This window comes from Salvelinus namaycush, chromosome 17, assembly GCF_016432855.1.
Source record: "Salvelinus namaycush isolate Seneca chromosome 17, SaNama_1.0, whole genome shotgun sequence".
Classification (NCBI taxonomy): domain Eukaryota; kingdom Metazoa; phylum Chordata; class Actinopteri; order Salmoniformes; family Salmonidae; genus Salvelinus; species Salvelinus namaycush.
Window position 1 is genome coordinate 4,770,680 of NC_052323.1, and position 17,646 is coordinate 4,788,325.

General features: G+C 40.8%; 2 protein-coding genes across 3 annotated transcripts in view; one reads left to right on the top strand and one right to left on the bottom strand.

The window, feature by feature from the left end:
- LOC120062243 (rap guanine nucleotide exchange factor 2-like) overlaps window positions 1-12,104 on the bottom strand; it is a 130,621-nt gene extending 118,517 nt beyond the window's left edge. Inside the window, exon 1 of the mRNA XM_039012066.1 lies at window positions 11,453-12,104. Within this exon, the coding sequence (XP_038867994.1) occupies window positions 11,453-11,521 (69 nt within the window). The 5' untranslated portion in view covers window positions 11,522-12,104. The remainder of the gene's footprint in view (window positions 1-11,452) is intronic.
- LOC120062244 (uncharacterized protein C4orf45-like) overlaps window positions 1-17,646 on the top strand; it is a 35,547-nt gene extending 17,901 nt beyond the window's left edge. The window contains exons 1-5 of one of the 2 annotated variants that reach the window (XM_039012067.1): window positions 12,700-12,947; window positions 13,516-13,745; window positions 15,031-15,089; window positions 15,280-15,397; window positions 17,311-17,646. In XM_039012067.1, coding sequence (XP_038867995.1) covers window positions 12,881-12,947; window positions 13,516-13,745; window positions 15,031-15,089; window positions 15,280-15,397; window positions 17,311-17,370 — 534 coding nt within the window. In that variant the 5' untranslated portion in view covers window positions 12,700-12,880 and the 3' untranslated portion in view covers window positions 17,371-17,646. Of the gene's footprint in view, window positions 1-12,699; window positions 12,948-13,515; window positions 13,746-15,030; window positions 15,090-15,279; window positions 15,398-17,310 lie in introns of those variants that run through there. The other variant, XM_039012069.1, reaches the window with a different exon arrangement.

Genomic DNA, 17,646 nt, shown 5'->3' on the forward strand with positions numbered 1-17,646 from the left:
GATCATGATAGCATGCTGTGAGGTTAACATCTCCACTTTTGAGAGAAATGCTTAATCCACATGATGGTCTAGCAAATCAACTCGCATGACAGGGGCTTGACTAGCACAAACCCAAACCTACAGAAATGCGATGATCACCATAGGACACAACTCTAACGCTGTACAGAGATGAACTTTATCGTCATCGCGTAACAGGGAGGCTAGTTTACACTTTGGCTGAATGCCATAGGCCGGTTGAGAGACGGAGGGAGGGCAATACAATGTTTCACTGCCTATTAGCTGATGTACGAAGGGCTATATAAAATAAACTTGATTTGATTTGATTAGTAGGCTAGATCGTTTTTTTTCTCCACTGTTACTTGCGAGTGAGAGCATAGGTCAAAAGCATATTGAAGATTTGTGACTGATTTTATCTGAGCAGAAGAGATAGTGGGACAATCCCAATCTATGCTCTAGTTTCGCATAAAGGCAGAAGACAAATGTATGTAAATGCTCAGGCATGTAGGATGAGGGTTGAAGGACGGGCATGCATTTTGGCTTAGTGTTTGTTTAGACATTGATCAGTCACAGATACTAAAAGGCAAATGGATAAGGTGACCCAGGTTGGCCAAAAGTAGAGACAAAAACTGGCCAGTACAATACAATTTCATCTGTGCCCAGACGCCGACCCTTGACACTAAGATGGAAAACTTTGTAAATAAGCATTAGATCCATAGTGGACTGTAGCCCCTTTGGATTTACAGACTTCTAATCAGGCAATTAATCAGCTCACCGTTTTATCCACTTCATGTCTGGCCAGTTCACAAACAGGAAGGATTACCCTGTGCAGTAGGGATCGAGGCCAAAAGGCAATTTTCACTCATAAGCCATTCTGGTGCTTGTTTTCTTCTAGAGCCATACCGTTCAGCATTAGATTCAATGCCAAGCACAGCGTGAGCCATGTAATACAATAGCAAAAATGTAAATATTGCGTGTCTGGGCATGTGCATGGGCTTATTCTCGCTCTACCCTTTGCACAATGTCAAGGACAATGGAAGTTATGTAAAACATGTAGTGTTCAGTGATATGTTGATCTCTTGCATTCTGCAGTGAAGGACAATGTAATTTACACTGTGGGGCCTTGACTCATGTCTGATGTTTTCGTTGCTTTTAAAAATATCTCGTGAGGCATGCGAGCATAAGGAACTGACACATGCCTTTTCCATGAGACAATAAGGGAGATTCATGCCTGACAAATGCATGACCGTCAAACAAATCGCGATCCCATCTATATTTCAAGCGCTGACACATATGGGAATGATGCAGCGCGAAGAAAGTAGTGTTTTCCCCCCCAAGAGCAGTGAGAACACATACAAAAGAAACAAGGGTTAAGTCTTGACTTTGCACTGCCCCGAGTAAGTATGGCTGCAGACCAAAGTGTACAATCACTTTGATCACAGAAACATGTTTTGCAATGTGATAGAAGAAAGCGGGCAGCCTAGTCACACTTCAAAGCTACAGTGTGAAGCAGCATTACCTGGAGTGTGCATTCCACACACGAGCATTAGACCAGAAGATGAAAGAAAGTACAGAGGGAGCACTGGATGCTAACTACTGATTGGTTAGCATCCAGTCCATTGAATGAAGGCTATGTTGAATATTCCTGCTTGATTTGCACCTTTCCTTCTCCAAAAACAGTACTGTATCTGAAATATATTTATTTTTGAAACAGAGAGCAAGTGAAAGTGCACATCTAAAGAATACATAGGCCTACTTGTTTAGTCCACTGTATAGGTATCCTAGATATTTCATAATTCACCACTTTGGATATTACAGCCTTAACAAACCCAATGAATTCGTATCTTACCTTTGTTATGAACAGAGTAGAAACAATTCACTTCCGACAGATTGTAATGCAGAGATGGGAACTATACAGTAGCCTGTTCGAGAGGTTCAGACACAAGGTAGCGGCTCTTCAGATGTTTCTAGAAGTCCAGTGTGGTTAAATTGTGTGCCAAAGTGCAACGGTTTGTGACCAGTCTCTACGGTGGATTTGAATATAGAGGATAAGCCTACCTCACTGACCTTCTCATTTGATTTTTTTTTTTTACTAACAGACAAACACGAGTACCCTAGCACTCAACGTCCTGGTATTCCAGTGAGATATTCCAGTATCTTGAACTTAAAATGCAGACCACAAGTCAAACCAGGCAAAATGAAGAATTCAGCCGTATTATTTTCCTGTCCTCCATTGCTACTGTCTGTCACAGAAAACTAATGGCTGCCCACTAGGTCACAGATTTCACATAATTTGAAAACAATGGAGGTGATGGCTGCCGTTTTTTTACGGGCTCTTGACCAACTGTGCTATTTTGTGGGGGGGTTTTGCGCCATTTTAAAGTTTCTTTGTACATAATGTACATCGTTTCTTATGACCGATAAGAGCTTCTGGACATCAGAACAGCGATTATTCACCTCGAACTGGACAAGCATTTTTCTTTAATGAGTCGGACTCGAAAGATATACTGCTCTTTTCGGGACCAGGCCCAAATCCCTGTCATTCGTATGAAGAGGAGATGCCGTTACAGACGTCGACGAGCCGGATTCCTGGCGAGACTACGTCGGCAAGTGGATAATCCACCTTTCTACTGGCAAATGTGCAAGGACTAGAAAAAAAAACTGCATGGGCTCCATTCAAGACTATCCTATCAACGGGACATTAAAAACTGTAATATCCTATGTTTCACAGTCGTGGCTGAACAAGGACATGGATAATATACAGTTAGCTGGGTTTTCCCTGAACCGGCAAGACAGAGCATCAGCTTCCGTTAAGATCAGAGGGGAGGTGGTGTGTGTCTCTTTGTCAACAACAGCTGGTGCGCGATGTCTAATACTAAGGAAAAGTCGAGAGGATTTACTCACCTGAATTAGAGTACCTCATGATAACTCTTGGTAAATAGCGTGGTCTACAGCTGATCTATATTTTTCGTAGCCGTCTATTAACCACCACAAACCGATGCTGGCACTAAGAACTCACTCAACAAGCTGCATAAGGCCACAAGAAAATGTTCATCCAAAGGCGGCGCTCCTAGTGGCCGGGGACTTTAATGCAGGCAAACTTAAATCCGTTTTACCTCATTTCTACCAGCATGTCACAGGTGCAACTAGAGGGGGGGGGGAAACTTTAGATCACCTTTAGGCCACACAGACACATACAAAGCTCTCCCTCACATTACATTTGGCAAATCTGACCATAATGCTATCCTCCTGATTCCTGCTTGCAAGCAAAACTTAAACAAGAAGTGCAGTACCAGGGACATGCTCAATATGGAAGTGGTCTGATGAAGCAGATGCTATGCTACAGGACTGTTTTGTTAGCACAGACTGGAATATGTTCCGGGATTCATCCAATGGCATTGAGGAGTATACCACATCATTCCCTGGCTTCATTAACCTGCGCGTCGACGACGTCGTCCCCACAGCGACCGTGCGTAAATATCCTAACCAGAAGCCATGGATTACAGGCAACATCAGCACCGAGCTAAAAGCTGCCACTTTTAAGGAGCGGGACACTAATTTGGATGCTTATAAGAAATCCCGCTACGCCCTCCAATAAACAATCAAACCGGCAAATCATCAATACAGGACTAAGATCGAATCCTACTACACCGGCTCTGGTGTTCATCGGATGTGGTAGGGCTTGCAAACTATCACGGATTACAATGAGAAACCCAACCGCAAGCTGCCCAGCGACGAGAGGCTACCAGTCAAGCTAAATGCCTTCTATGCTCACTTCGAGGAAAGCAACACTAAACCATGCATGAGAGCAACAGCTGTTCCGGACGACTGTGTGATCACGCTCTCTGTAAACGATGTGAGTAAGACCTTTAAACAGGTCAACATTCACAAGGCAGCAAGGCCAGACCGATTACCAGGACACATACTCAGAGCATGCGCTGACCAGCTAGCAAGTGTCTTCACTGACATTTACAACCTCTCCCTGACCCGGTCTGTAATACCTACATGTTTCAAGCAGACCACCATAGCCCCTGTGCCCAATAATCCTAAGGTAACCTCCCTAAATGACTACCAGATAAGTTGGCTGAGAACAAATTCTCTTTTACAGCAACGACCTGGGGAATAGTTACATTGGAGAGGAGGGGGGATGAATGAGCACCATCATCCCAGAAACCCTGGACTCACTCCAATTTGCATACTACCCCAACAGATCCACAGATGGCGCAAACTCGATTGCACTACACTCTGCACTTTCCCACCTGGACAAAAGAAACACCTACGTGAGAATGCTGTCCATTGACTACAGCTCAGCGTTCAACACCATAGTGCCCTCAAAGCTCATTACTAAGCTAAGGACCCTGGGACTAAACACCTCCGTCTACAACTGGATCCTGGACTTCCTGACGGGCCGCCCCCAGGTGGTAAGGGTAGGTAACCACATATCCGGCAGTGTGGTTCCCGGACAACAACCTCTCCATCAACGTGAACAAGACAAAGCTCATCATGAACAACAGGAAAATGAGGGCCGAGCACGACCCCATTCTATTTGATGGGGCTGTAGTGGAGGGGGTCGAGTGCTTCAAGTTCCTTGGTGTCCACATCACTAAGGACCTATCACGGTCCAAACACACCAACACAATCGTGACGGGCACGACAATGCCTATTCCCCCCTCAGGAGGTTGAAAATATTTGGCATGGGGCCTCAGATCTTCAAAACTACAGCTGCACCATCGAGAGCATCCTGAGCACTTGGAATGGCAAATGCTCTGCATCCAACTGCAAGGCGCTACAGAGGATAGTGCGTACAGCCCAGTACATCACTGGGGCCCAGCTTCATGCCATCCAGGACGTCTGTACCAGGAGGTGTCAGCAGAAGACCCTAGAAATTGTCAAAGACTCCAGCCTCCCAAGTCAGAGGCTGTTTTCTCTGCTACCATGTGGCAAGTCTGGGACCAAAAGGCTTCTAAACAGCCTCTATCCCCAAGCCATGACTGCTGAACAGTTAATCAAATGGCTACCCAGACTATTTACATTAACCCCCTTATTTTTTATAATTTTTTGCACGGACTCTCTTGCACAGGCTCGATGTACACTCACTGGACTCTAACCACACACATTTTCACACTCGTCACATACGCTGCTGCTACTACTTGATGTTTATTATCTATGCATAGTCACTTTACCCCTACCAACACTGTACATATTACCTCACTCACCTCGACTAACCCGTACATTGACTCGGTACACCTTTTATATAGCATCGTTATTGTCATTTTATTGTGTTTCTATTTTTCCTGTATTTAGAAAAATGTTTCTTACCATTTTGAAACTATTGCTGGTAAATGGTAAGTAAGCATTTAATTTGTCATTATGAGCTAAAATACATTAGCCAATGTGGGACTGCCTTAGACGAAATGTGATCTGAGCTAGTGTGTGCATCGTTCATTGGTGCATTTAGTGCGTTTCTCCACCTTTTTCCATAGAAATATGTATCCTCTGTATTTAAAATGTGACGAATACGTAATTATAACCGCAATGTGTGTAACCATTTTAGCCAGAGCTCAGCCTCCACTTTCAATACAAAAATAACACGTGACATCACCTAAATTCCACAGGGTTACCGGAGCAATGAGGCCAAGAAAAGCTGCTTTTGTGTTTATGGACTCTGAGTTTGAAGCATTTAGCCTATTAGCAAATAGTCAATGCTATATTTTCTATGGGCAAACTACAAGGTTCTGAATTAGGCATGTTCAGTTTAACTATAGCTATGGGAATACATAAATGATAGAATAACACTATTTAACCAAGATATTCAGAACACATCAAATATACTGAACAAAAATATAAACGTAACGTGTAAAATGTTGGTCCCATGTTTGAGCTGAAATAAAAGATTCCAGACATGTTCCATACGCACAAAACGCTTATTTCTCTCAAATGCTGTGCACAAATTAGTTTACATCTGTTAGTGAGCATTTTTCCATTGCCAAGATAATCTTTCCACGTGACAGGTGTGGCATATCAAGAAGATGATTAAACAGCATGTTCATTACACAGGTTCACCTTGTGCTGGGGAAAATAAAAGGCAACTCCAAAATGTACAGTTTTATCACAACCTAATGCCACAGATGTCTCAAGTTGAGGGAGCGTGCAATTGGCATGCTGACTGCAGGAATGTCCACCAGAGCTGTTGCCAGATAATTTAATATTACATCTCTACCATAAGCCACTTACAACATTTAAGAAATCTAACTAAATAGATCTTTAGATGGTTCTTCATATGTCTATCTATATCTATCTATCTATAACTCATAGAACCTTACAGTTCCATGGTCTCGCATTGGAGAAGTGCTGATAACACGTACAAAAATAAGAATAAGATATACATTTCTACTTTCAAAATGAAACCACGAAGATGGTTGGAGGTCCACATATAAGAAGATGTTGACTTGAATGGGAATATCTGTTGTTTTAAATTATACTCTCAATCCTCCATAGGGAACCTATTGAAATATTTATCATAGAATAGACATGACCATTTAAATTGACATTCAACGGTGGACATCTTTGTGGTAGTAATTAGAAGTTAAAATATAGGCCTCCCGAGTGGTGCAGCGGTCTAAGGCACTGCATCACTACAGCCTGGGGTTCGATCCCAGGCTGTGTCACAAACGGCCGTGACCTGGAGTCCCAGCTAGCAGGTGTTAAGAAGCACGGCTTGGCAGGTCATGTTTCAGAGGACTTTAAAAAATATATAAAATAAAATAGTTTGACAACACTATAAGCTTCTAAATTACAAACTCAACTGTTTATCTTTTCCAGTGATGAAAACATGGATGTTTCATGGTATGGTGGGGTATGCAAAATGGGTCAACTTTGAGTACCTTTATCTCCTGAATGTTTTGGCATTCAGGTCCAACAAATCACTTTCTGACCACTTCGTCCATGGGCAAACATGTATGGAAAGTGTTGTTTAAATCAAAAGGGATGCTGTCAAAAAGTGATTGAGTTCTTGCCTAGTCAAATAAAAGGTTAAACAAAATAAATTTTTTAAATGTAATGGATTTACCCAGAAGCTAACTGCTAAGCTAACAAAAGGATGAGACAAAAGTTATTCTCAATACGTTTTATTTCTCAATCAAGCCCGTCTCACATGCTTCTGTTTTGACTGGGTGATCAAAATAGGACAGAGGTCACAAACCAGAAACCACAAACAAACAAGCATCATAAACAAACAAGCATCATAAACAAGCATCATAAAAACAGTCATTTCAAAAATGTTCTCTCCTCTCTTTTGCAATCAGCCCTTCCTTCCTGCCGGCCCGGTTCAAAAGCATCCTGACGCTTCTCAACTCAGGATGCCGTCACTGGAGAGAGAAACAAGTTTCCACCCTCTCTCTGGCCCTCCCGGGCTCCTGTCTCCACCTTCTTCTTCGCACTGCCTTGTCACTTGGATATGCCTAGCCACTGCTTGACTCCTATGCTAATCCCTTGCTAAGTCCAGCACACAAGGTCACAGTCTGAGCTCTGACGTTTGAGCTATATGATATGATTCACTGTCAGCCAGAGGTCTTGCTGACTGTTCATGGCCTTTGCCGTTTTGCCGCTGCCTAAACAATTACAAGGAGCAGACAAGCCTTTGACTCATTGTCCCTTCTTGGATGGCTCCTGCATCTTAGGCGAAAAAGTAGCCTGTGTGTTTCTAATTATAGCTTCCATCTTTCTTCCGTTTCCACAATAAAAATATTGTAGGAGCCCAATCAACATAATGCATTGTCAAACAATCATACTGTGTCTGTGTGTGTGTATATATATATATATATATATATATATATATATATATATATATATATATATATATATATATATATATATATATATATATGGTGGTTTGTGTAATACTGTCTCCACAAAGTACTGACCTAGGCCAGCAACCTAGGCAAGCAACGGCAACAGTTCCATGGAAAATCTCACTGTGTCTCAGTAGGCTACCACCATGCATGCCAGGTCACGATTAGCGCTTTAAAATTGCAAAATCCACACCAGTCCGAACACGGTGTTAATCCCAAGAGGCCATGCCATCTCCAATAGGACAAACACGGTCAGTTGCTAATGGGGGACACTACTAGCTTAACATTTGAATGAGTGACAAGTTACAATTCCAAAACAAAAAGTGCAAGGGGGGCTTGTCCAGTTATAATTCAAAATATTCTGGATAACTTGTCTGGTGACTGTGGTTAGTCCACATTTTTCAAACACTTCTTTACTCATGTCATAATGGTATGCACCACTATGAGGTTTAATACAACATGCATGAAATGTGTTGGCATACTAGCACACGGTTAACGAGTCATCGATGACAACACTTGACAGCCGTTTAATTGTTTCTTCAATGTCAGATAGACAGATACATCAACATGTGGCTGTGTCACTGTGCCAGCAACAGCTTGCCCACTATTTTAATTGGTGGTCTATCGATTTTCTGGGCTATTGTTGTGCGTATCCCTTGCTGCCATCAAACCGCAATGCCCATTGCCTAATGGTTGAAATGTACTGGAAATACGAAGCGAATACTTGCAATAAACTATTGTGTGGGGGCACTTCCACAGTAGCGCAATTGTGCTGATTCAGATTTTTCACGTAAAAATGTATGCAAAACATAAACCATTGATTTCAAAGTTGAACAAACCATACAGCTCCATGCACAATGACTACTTTTAACAATTTACACAAACTATGAAAACACATTTACTGGAAGAACTGTGCAGATTCAAAGTTTGATAACAGAATTTCAGAAAAATCTCACTCTGTTTTTTTATGTGACCATAAAGAATATCTGCTATGAATTAATATTCAAAAATGTCTGCAGAAAGAATGGGGTGTCAGCTATGACATCTTGAGTTTGAAAACATATATTTTGGTTATTGAACTACAGTAAGTAAAGTGGATTTACATCTGGTAACAAAATTGTGGCAACTGAATTTCATCATGGGTCCCTGACCTGTACTAGAAAGAAATGCATAATTATGGATATAAAAAAATTGTACAATCAATTTGACTTTGTTTTTACCAATCTAACTACATAACATAATGGTAATAATTTCTTTGAATGGTAAATCTCTAATGATAAACTGGGTGAATCAAGATATCAAGATTCACAATACAGGTGAATGCATATTCAATAGGACTGTGGGCGTGCATTGATTGATTGAGCTTGTTTTGGTTGCTTTCATGGGGCTACAGATGACAAAACAATCTGTTTCCCTTCCATGTGGGACTTTTATTGTACTGATCAACATTTGCATAGAAGTAGCTTCTTTTATAAACGTGCAGCACTGTCTCTAACCAGTAATGACGTCCTTCACGAGGCAAGACGGGTGCGGCTCGTCGGAGACCTATTCACACAGTGTTCGCTGAGGCAATAGATGGCTGATGGAGAGACGTGACAGAGAGACCAATTAAGTGAATGAATAAAGTTTTTGGTACCGAACAATTTTGTTCTTGGATAGAAAAAGTATTGACGTTTCAGTATACCGTGCAACAATAGTATAGTCAAGTAGAGTATAGTTCAGTACAGTAGATTTCAGTACAATACAGTAGAGTATCGTTCAGTACAATACAGTAGAGGATCGTTCAGTACATTGTAGTTTACTCAACTGTGCTCTACGCGCCAATGACGTGCGGGGGGCTGCCTTAAGCGACATCCACCTCTCTAAATCAGAGAGGTTGGGTTAAATGCGTTAAACATTTCGGTTGAATGCATTCAGTCGTGAAATCTGACTAGGTATTCCCTTTCCCCCTCTAATGTTTTCTGCACTGAACTCTACTTTTCTTTAGCGTGCCCTACTGTACTGTGCTGTCCAAACTTGTCAAACAGAGACATCACTTTTTGGGTGAAATGAAGGCTGGTCCAGATGTCTGTGGACGTTGAAATGAAGGCTGGTCCGAACCGGACCAAAAAAGGACATCTGTGGATGTTGAAATCAAGGCCAGGGCGGACTGACCAAATGTCAACTACTTTTCAACGTCCATGCACGTCCAGTGTCGTTTGGTGCTCAGTGGATGAGTACGCTGGTTACAGTAAATGGAAAGAGAGTGGTCTCATAGGTAGATGTCAGTAAGAACCGAGAGAGAGAGAGCGAGAGCCAAGACTTGACCACCAGATGACAGAAAGAAAACAGTTATCAGCTGAACATAACAGTATGCCAGTGGACGGGAGGACAGTAGCAGTTGACCCAACTGTGGTTGTGACTACTATGATTTCCCATGATTATACACAATTCAACTGCAGAAATTGAATTGAAATCCCGGCGCTGTGTTTAAACGTTTAGAAACATTAATAGTCATCACCTGCAATACGGCTTTAGGAACATATGGCTCTAACTTTCATCAGCGGGAAAGATCCACTTACTGTAGCAGATTCATACAGCTACGGGTGCCGCCATCCAACGAAACTACACTTCCTGAGTTAGGCTTACACACAGGTGTTCGGAGCATGCTAGATAGCCAATTAGTGCAGGTGGTTGCCGCTTGTCTTCCGTAAACAAGCGCTGTAACGTGGAGATATGGCCGTGTGAGAACACTAACCCTATAAAAAAGTGTCTATCAATTTAACCTTTTTTTTGGCTAATATGAAAGATATGATCCTTATGCTTCCAAAACCATACCACAAACGATGTGTGTTAAAGTTCTGACTGAGCGTCGGGGTTCTTAATAACAAAACTCCCCTGTACAGAAGACGCCTTTGCCCATTGACTCTTATGTGTAAAGTAATGGGAACTAAGAGTCGTGATCAAGGGCTAGGCTACATTATGTTAAACAAGGCAATACAGGCCAATACCTGATATAGACTGCAAGAGGCTACAGATTAGGAATCCCGAATGTTCAAATCAGTTCTAGGAGAGGCCTAAAGTGTACATCTGAGAGTTGATCATGGTCTATTAAATCAACACACACACTATTGTATAAAATGTCCATGCAAGCTCAATATGCCTAACGCACATTCAAGGGTTGTTTAGACTTGGTTTACGCCTACAGCATTCGTGTAGGTTTATGTTTTTTCTTTCTTGCTTAAAAAAATAAATACATCTAGCAAATTGGTAAATTATTTGACTGTTTGCGAAACAATGTAGCCTATGAATGTTTACATAGCCGTTTGGAAAACAGGAAACATTTGCTGGAATGTGCCAGGTTTGAATATGTTCGTGACATAAGTGGCTGGGTTACTATCAAGTCCTGTTATGTTAAATACCTCGAGATTATCTTCCTTGATAGAGCTTTAGCGGGATGTAGACAGGATACGTAACACTGTAGCAGAATGGCAACACACAGAAATAATGTAACAATGTAGCGAAGGAGTGGCTGCGGGAAATGATAGAACACTGTCATAGTAACCGAGTGGTTTCACAACATGTCGAGATTAGTATTTTAAGGTATATCAAATAATTATACTGACCTGTTGCGTTCTTTCTGCCGGATTCATCATCACAGCTTGACGAAAGCTGTTATCGACATAAGACGCCATTGTTTTGAAGACGAGTTTCAAATAATTAAATTGCTTGTATTGTTGACAATGTGCAAATATTCGCGGGCTGGATATTCACAGACCAAGCCACAGTCGGAGTCTGTTATCCACTAATAAGAGAACTCCAGTGGTCTAAAGATCGGAAATGTATCAGTCCCAGGCCACAATGGCCAGGCCACAATGTGAGCCTAGGGGTTTCTTCTGTCCCCAAACCGATATCAAAAGGCTGCCACCGATCCCAACAAAAAAAACTTGCTATTAAGGTGCGGCTCGAAGAATCCCGAATCCAAATCCCAGTAGACGTGTCGCTATACAGTTGTATTATGGAAAAACTGTTCCTTTATCTAAGCCGAAGCTAAAAGCAAATATATGTATCTTCAGCATTCTTGATTTTGCCACAATTCAATGTATCCGCCTTCAAATAAAATAGCAAACTACTAATCTATCCTGACAATAACCGGTTGTCCATTTTTTATAATAAATGTATAGGCTATATGTACAAAGGCAACCTTTAAAAAATCATTATGATGGGTTTAAAAGTGACGATGGGTCCGCCGCCACAGCTTTTTGCTGTCTGCCACCATGGTGACTGACACAAGCGGAGGCTCATGGGCGAGTCCATTTACAAAAATGGAGCCGGAGGACAATGTATTGTGGCCTACAAAGCTATCATTTGTCGCCATCCAATGACAGAAACTGGAATAACACATACAGATAGGCTATTCAAAGAGCACATAGGCTACTCAAATGTACATTTTGGAATAATTCATCGTTACAATTAATTGTTTGGGGAGCCTATTTATTGAAGCTCTATTTGACTGGTATTTCATTCAGCTTTGATCTATGGAGGAAAATGTCAAGTGTAGAAATAGGAAATGGGAAAAACTTATGTTCGATTCCATTTAATTATATTAGATTTATTTCTACTATATTCCAACCACGTGTTATCTTTGACATGCCCCAGTGCTGTTCAAGGTTTCCAGAAAAATTGGTGGACATGGTACAATTACATTTTGTAAAATTGGACACTGATATGGAGGTAATTATGACACAACCGAGTTAAGTAGTAATGTCGCGTTCAAATACTACTCGGAACTAGGAAACTCGGAAATGTCCAACTTGCTGGTTCGTTAAATACGGCAGGTGGAGTTAGCAAGTCGGACATTTCCGAGTTTCCTGGTTCCGACTAATACGCGAACGCGGCACTAATGCATTCAAACACTGACACCGTGACAACCGTTAGTCGCATGGCAACAGCCCACTGACCCCATGACTAGCGCCCTCACATTATCGCCCTCGGGCATGCTGCTGTAACGGTGTACTCGGCTGCTGGTATCTAGTCCAAAAATAACAGTTCCAATGGAGAGTAGCACAGTGGTACAAGTAAGGCTCCCCCAAGCCTATGGTCAAAGGATGCTTTTTACAGGTATGTGTCACATAATTATTGGGTTTGATGTAGAATGTTACAAGGGTAGAAATAGGTTACACAACAATCACCTCTTATTACATAGGCTATTGTGTGTAGCCTACAGTATGTTCCATTTTATTCATGATGTATATAATTAGGCCTATTTTGGAAGTTATACATTAGGGGTTTGTCATTATAAATATTGATATTTTGTGATTTTAATGACATGTAGATAGGTCAGGACAAGAAACAGTGGGGGTGAGTGGATGAGAGATACTTGACGCAGCCTCTTCATTGGCAAATGCACTTTCTGTAAAATGGAACCACCCTACCACCCTGTTCCTTAGTGCACTACTTTAGACTAGGGAAAAGTCTAAACGGGATCCTTTGGACATACCAACTCTGATGTCACCCCATGGAAGTTCACAATTAAAATGGTTAAGGTTAGGGTAATAGTTAGGTAAGAGTTAGGGTTTGGACATCCCAAGATTTCTGGATAGCATAAACCTTTAGAGTAGAAGGTGTTGCTGTGTTGCTCACTATTTTCTGAATGGTTCTCACATTTCATTATGTTGATTCTAATAAGGTCCAGATGGAATTGGAGACTACAAGGCAAGATTGATGGACTTTTCCCGCTACATTGGCGTTGGCCCTTTGTCACCTGAGGGTACAAGCGATTTGAATTACCTGTGCCGGCCTGCTCCCTGCGCCCCACCCCCCATGCCCAAACAGTACTGCATTGGAGGGGTGGGATGGGGCATGGAATATCACCAGCTGTTGAACAGTAGGACTCTGCTCAGCAATATGCAAATTAAGGTGGGGCCCAAATGAATCCTGTGAGCTGGATGTTAATTCGATTAATAAAGGAGGGAGTTAGGCGACCTTGATGAACATTTAGTAGATTAGCTACATCATATATTTTATTTCATAAGCCCTCAAAGTTCCATAATGGGGTGAAAATGTCAGCCATCTTGGTCAGGGAGAAATCCAAAACCAGTCTAAATTGGAATGAATGGCAGTAGAGGCATAGGTGATGCATTTCCTGCTTTTACTTATGCAGGAAATATAAAGTAAGGCATGTGATGTATCAGAAATTGTTTAATGGAATTATAGTCAACCTAAAATATTTTCATATTATTATAAATACAGTTTATACGGGTTTTATACCAATTCTGTATAAATAGCCTCTAAAATATATGTAAACAGTCCATAAATGTTACAGATTTTGTTTTCTTGGAATGCTGTGAGTGCTATTATATGATACAATATCAGTACTTGTTGGATTTACAACTTGTCTAAATCCTATCATCAACTGCTTTGAGCCAGTGTATGGCTGTGGATTAACTCTAGTGTTTGAATGGAATGTTGGCATATTGGCAGTTCATTTGAAAAATTAATGGGATCATTCCTCTAAAACTGGCTGGCTAGCTGGCTAACACAAAACAGTGCAGAAACATTCTTCACTATCTTATCACAGCACTGGCAAACCATGGTTGACCAACTCCCTGACCAACATGGCTGACCTTTGGGCCATCATAAAAAGGTAAAACCCATTCTAGTATTCTAATTAATAATTATATGGTTATTATACTCACCTGTCACAATGGCCAGAATGATGTCATAAGAGAATACTGTAGTCATAATGCTCACCAAGTGTTTGACTTGGCCAGGAGCTCACCGGAGCTGTGTACCGGCACCTCACATCTTCTACTGCTTGAGCTCCTGTTCCTCTTATAGAATATTAGCTCAAAAGTTTTGTGGAGCTCCTGCATCTATAAATGTAAACAGTACTGGCACCCAAAATGAGAGCCGGCACCTATTTCGTCCAAGTCAAGCACTGTGCTTACCTGTCACAATGCTCACAACTGTAATCAGGATTCTCAACAAATGTCACAATGGACACAGTGCTCAGAATGTTGTCAGAAGACAACAATACTCAAACCACGATTCTCAAGGTTGTCAGAGTCATGACCCTATTCATTCTGATGCTGGCATTACATCGGTATTAAGACAAGCCACTTTAATTGAGACAATTTTTCTATTCATTAAAATGTTATAACATACAACTTTCAAAGTGACTCAGACCATATTGTTCCTACAGAGAGCTGAATTCCGCTCAGCCCTTGAGGACAGAGTCACCCACAGATATCAAAACCCATGGTAGGCCCCACATGTGGTAACCCACACTTTATATAATGTATTTTATTTTTCAGCCAGTCAGAATCACTTTACCTGCACGCTGTGCACATTTCCAATGAGAAAGTGATAGCATCACAGCAGGCTTGTGGAGTGTTGAGTGAATGTAGGTGCACCCTTCTTCATCCATTATTCACCATTTCCACTTTTGCAGGCACGCACCGCCCGACTTTATAGATAAGCAATCTGTTGGAGCCCGCAGCAAACTCGCATCGACACAGGAGTACGACTGTTATATCCAAGATAACAACAAACAGTTCCTTCTCAACAGGGTAAGTCATTAACTACAGGAATGTGACATTTCCTCCCATCAAACACCAGTATGAAGGACACATTGCATAACTGGAGATATATTTGACCCGCTAAACCCAATTGTAAGGGAGAGGATGAGCGGCCCCTCTTTTCACACGAACACTCCTATTGCTGCATGGGCCTTGTCCTCAGGGTGTATCTGACCTCTCATTTGATATATCACTTATTGTACTATGAAACTATATACACAGCATTTGAGGAATTCGATGCAAATGCATTCGAAGTTAAAGCTACAGTGCCGTACAACATTTTTCATACCCCTTGGATTTCTTCACATTTTATTTTGTTACAAAGTGGGATTAAAATGTATTTAATTGTCAACAATCTACTCAAAATACTCTAATGTCAAAGTGGAAGAAAAATTCTAACATCTTTTAAAGATTAATACAAATTTGATAGTTAAAATATAGTAATTGCGTAATTATTCAGCCCCTTTGTTCAGGCAAACCTAAATTAGTTCAGGGGTAGTCACATAATAACTTACATGGACTCAATGTGTGAAATAATAGGGGTTGACATGATTTTTTTTAATGACTAACCCTTCCTTTGTCCCCCATACATACAACATCTGTAAGGTCCCTCGGTCAAGTATTGCATTTCAAGCACAGATTCAACTACAAAGACCAGGGAGCTTTTGGAAAGCCTCATAAAGAAGGGCAGTGATTGATAGATGGGTAACAATAACAAATCAGACATTGAATATCTCTTTAAGCATGGTCAAGTTAATAATTAGGCTGTGGATTATGTATTAAACCACCCAGACACAATGTTTCAGTCCTTAACTGAGCTGCATGACAGGAATGAAACTGCTCAGGGATGTTACCATGACACCATTGGTGATTTTAAAACTGTTACAGGGTGGGTGTGATGGGAGAATTGTGGATGGATCAACAACATTGTAGTGACTCTACAATAATGACTTAAATGACAGATAAAATAATAAAAAATATACAAAATACATGCATCTTGTGTACAACAAGGCACTAAAGTAATACTGCAAAAAAACATGGCAAAGGAATATACTTTTTGGCCTAAATGCAAAGCCTTATGTTTGGAGCAAATCCAACACATCACTGAGTAACTGCCTCCTTATTTTCAAGCATGGTGGTGGCTGTGTCATTATATGGGTATGCTTGACATCGGCAAATACTGGGGAGTTTTTCAGGATAAAAATAAATGGGATGGAGCTATGCACTGACAAAATCCTAGAGGAAAACCGGCTTCAGTCTGTTTTACACCAGACACTGGGAGATAAATTATCCTTTCAGCAGGACAATAACCTACAACACATGGCCAAATCTAAACGAGTTGCTTACCAAGACAGCGAATGTTCCTGACTGGCCAAGTTACAGTTTTTACTTAAATCTGCTTGAAAATCTACGGCAAGACTTGAAAGTTGCTGTGCAGCCGTGATCCCCAACATCTTGACAGAGCTTGAAGAATTATGAAAATAATAATGGGCTAATATTGCACAATTCAGATGTGTAAAGCTCTAAAAGACCCAAGAAGACTCACAGCTGTAATCGCTGTCAAAGGTGTTTCTAACATGTATTGACTCAAGAGGCTGAATACTTTTAGTTATTTAATTTCTATCCTTTAAAAAAAAATTCACTTCCACTCACATTAGAGTATTTTATGTAGATTGACAAAAGATATATATATTTTTTTTATCGATTTTAATCCCACTTTGTAACAATAAAATGAATTATGTTCCTAGGCAGTCCTTGAAAATAAGAATTTGTTCTTAACTGACTTGCCTAGTTAAATAAAGGTAAAATTAAAATCATGCTTGACCATTTCTGTATGTAGTGTTTTTATGATAATTTTGCCTGACATAACTCATAAATGCTTCTTTGTGTTTTTCCCTTTCTAGAGAGATGAACTCGTTCAGAGAAAAGCTGCAGGTGCCTCACAAATTAGTTCCTTGAAATAGTTTGGGTGAAGAACGGATGATGATTCAATCAGCTGTGTTGTCCTGAAGACCTGACCAAGTGTCTGATTAAATACCACCTTTTCATCTACTGTATCATTTTACTCTGTCAGTACTCAATTACAACTCTCATTAGTAATTTGCATGATCTATTTCACTGAAATGGTTTAGTAACACTGCAAGTAGGCTACTATCCCACATTTTGCAGTTAGATATGCAGCAACATTTACAGTAAATTAGGAATCCTTTAAATCCTCAAATAAAGATTTGATGAGATGA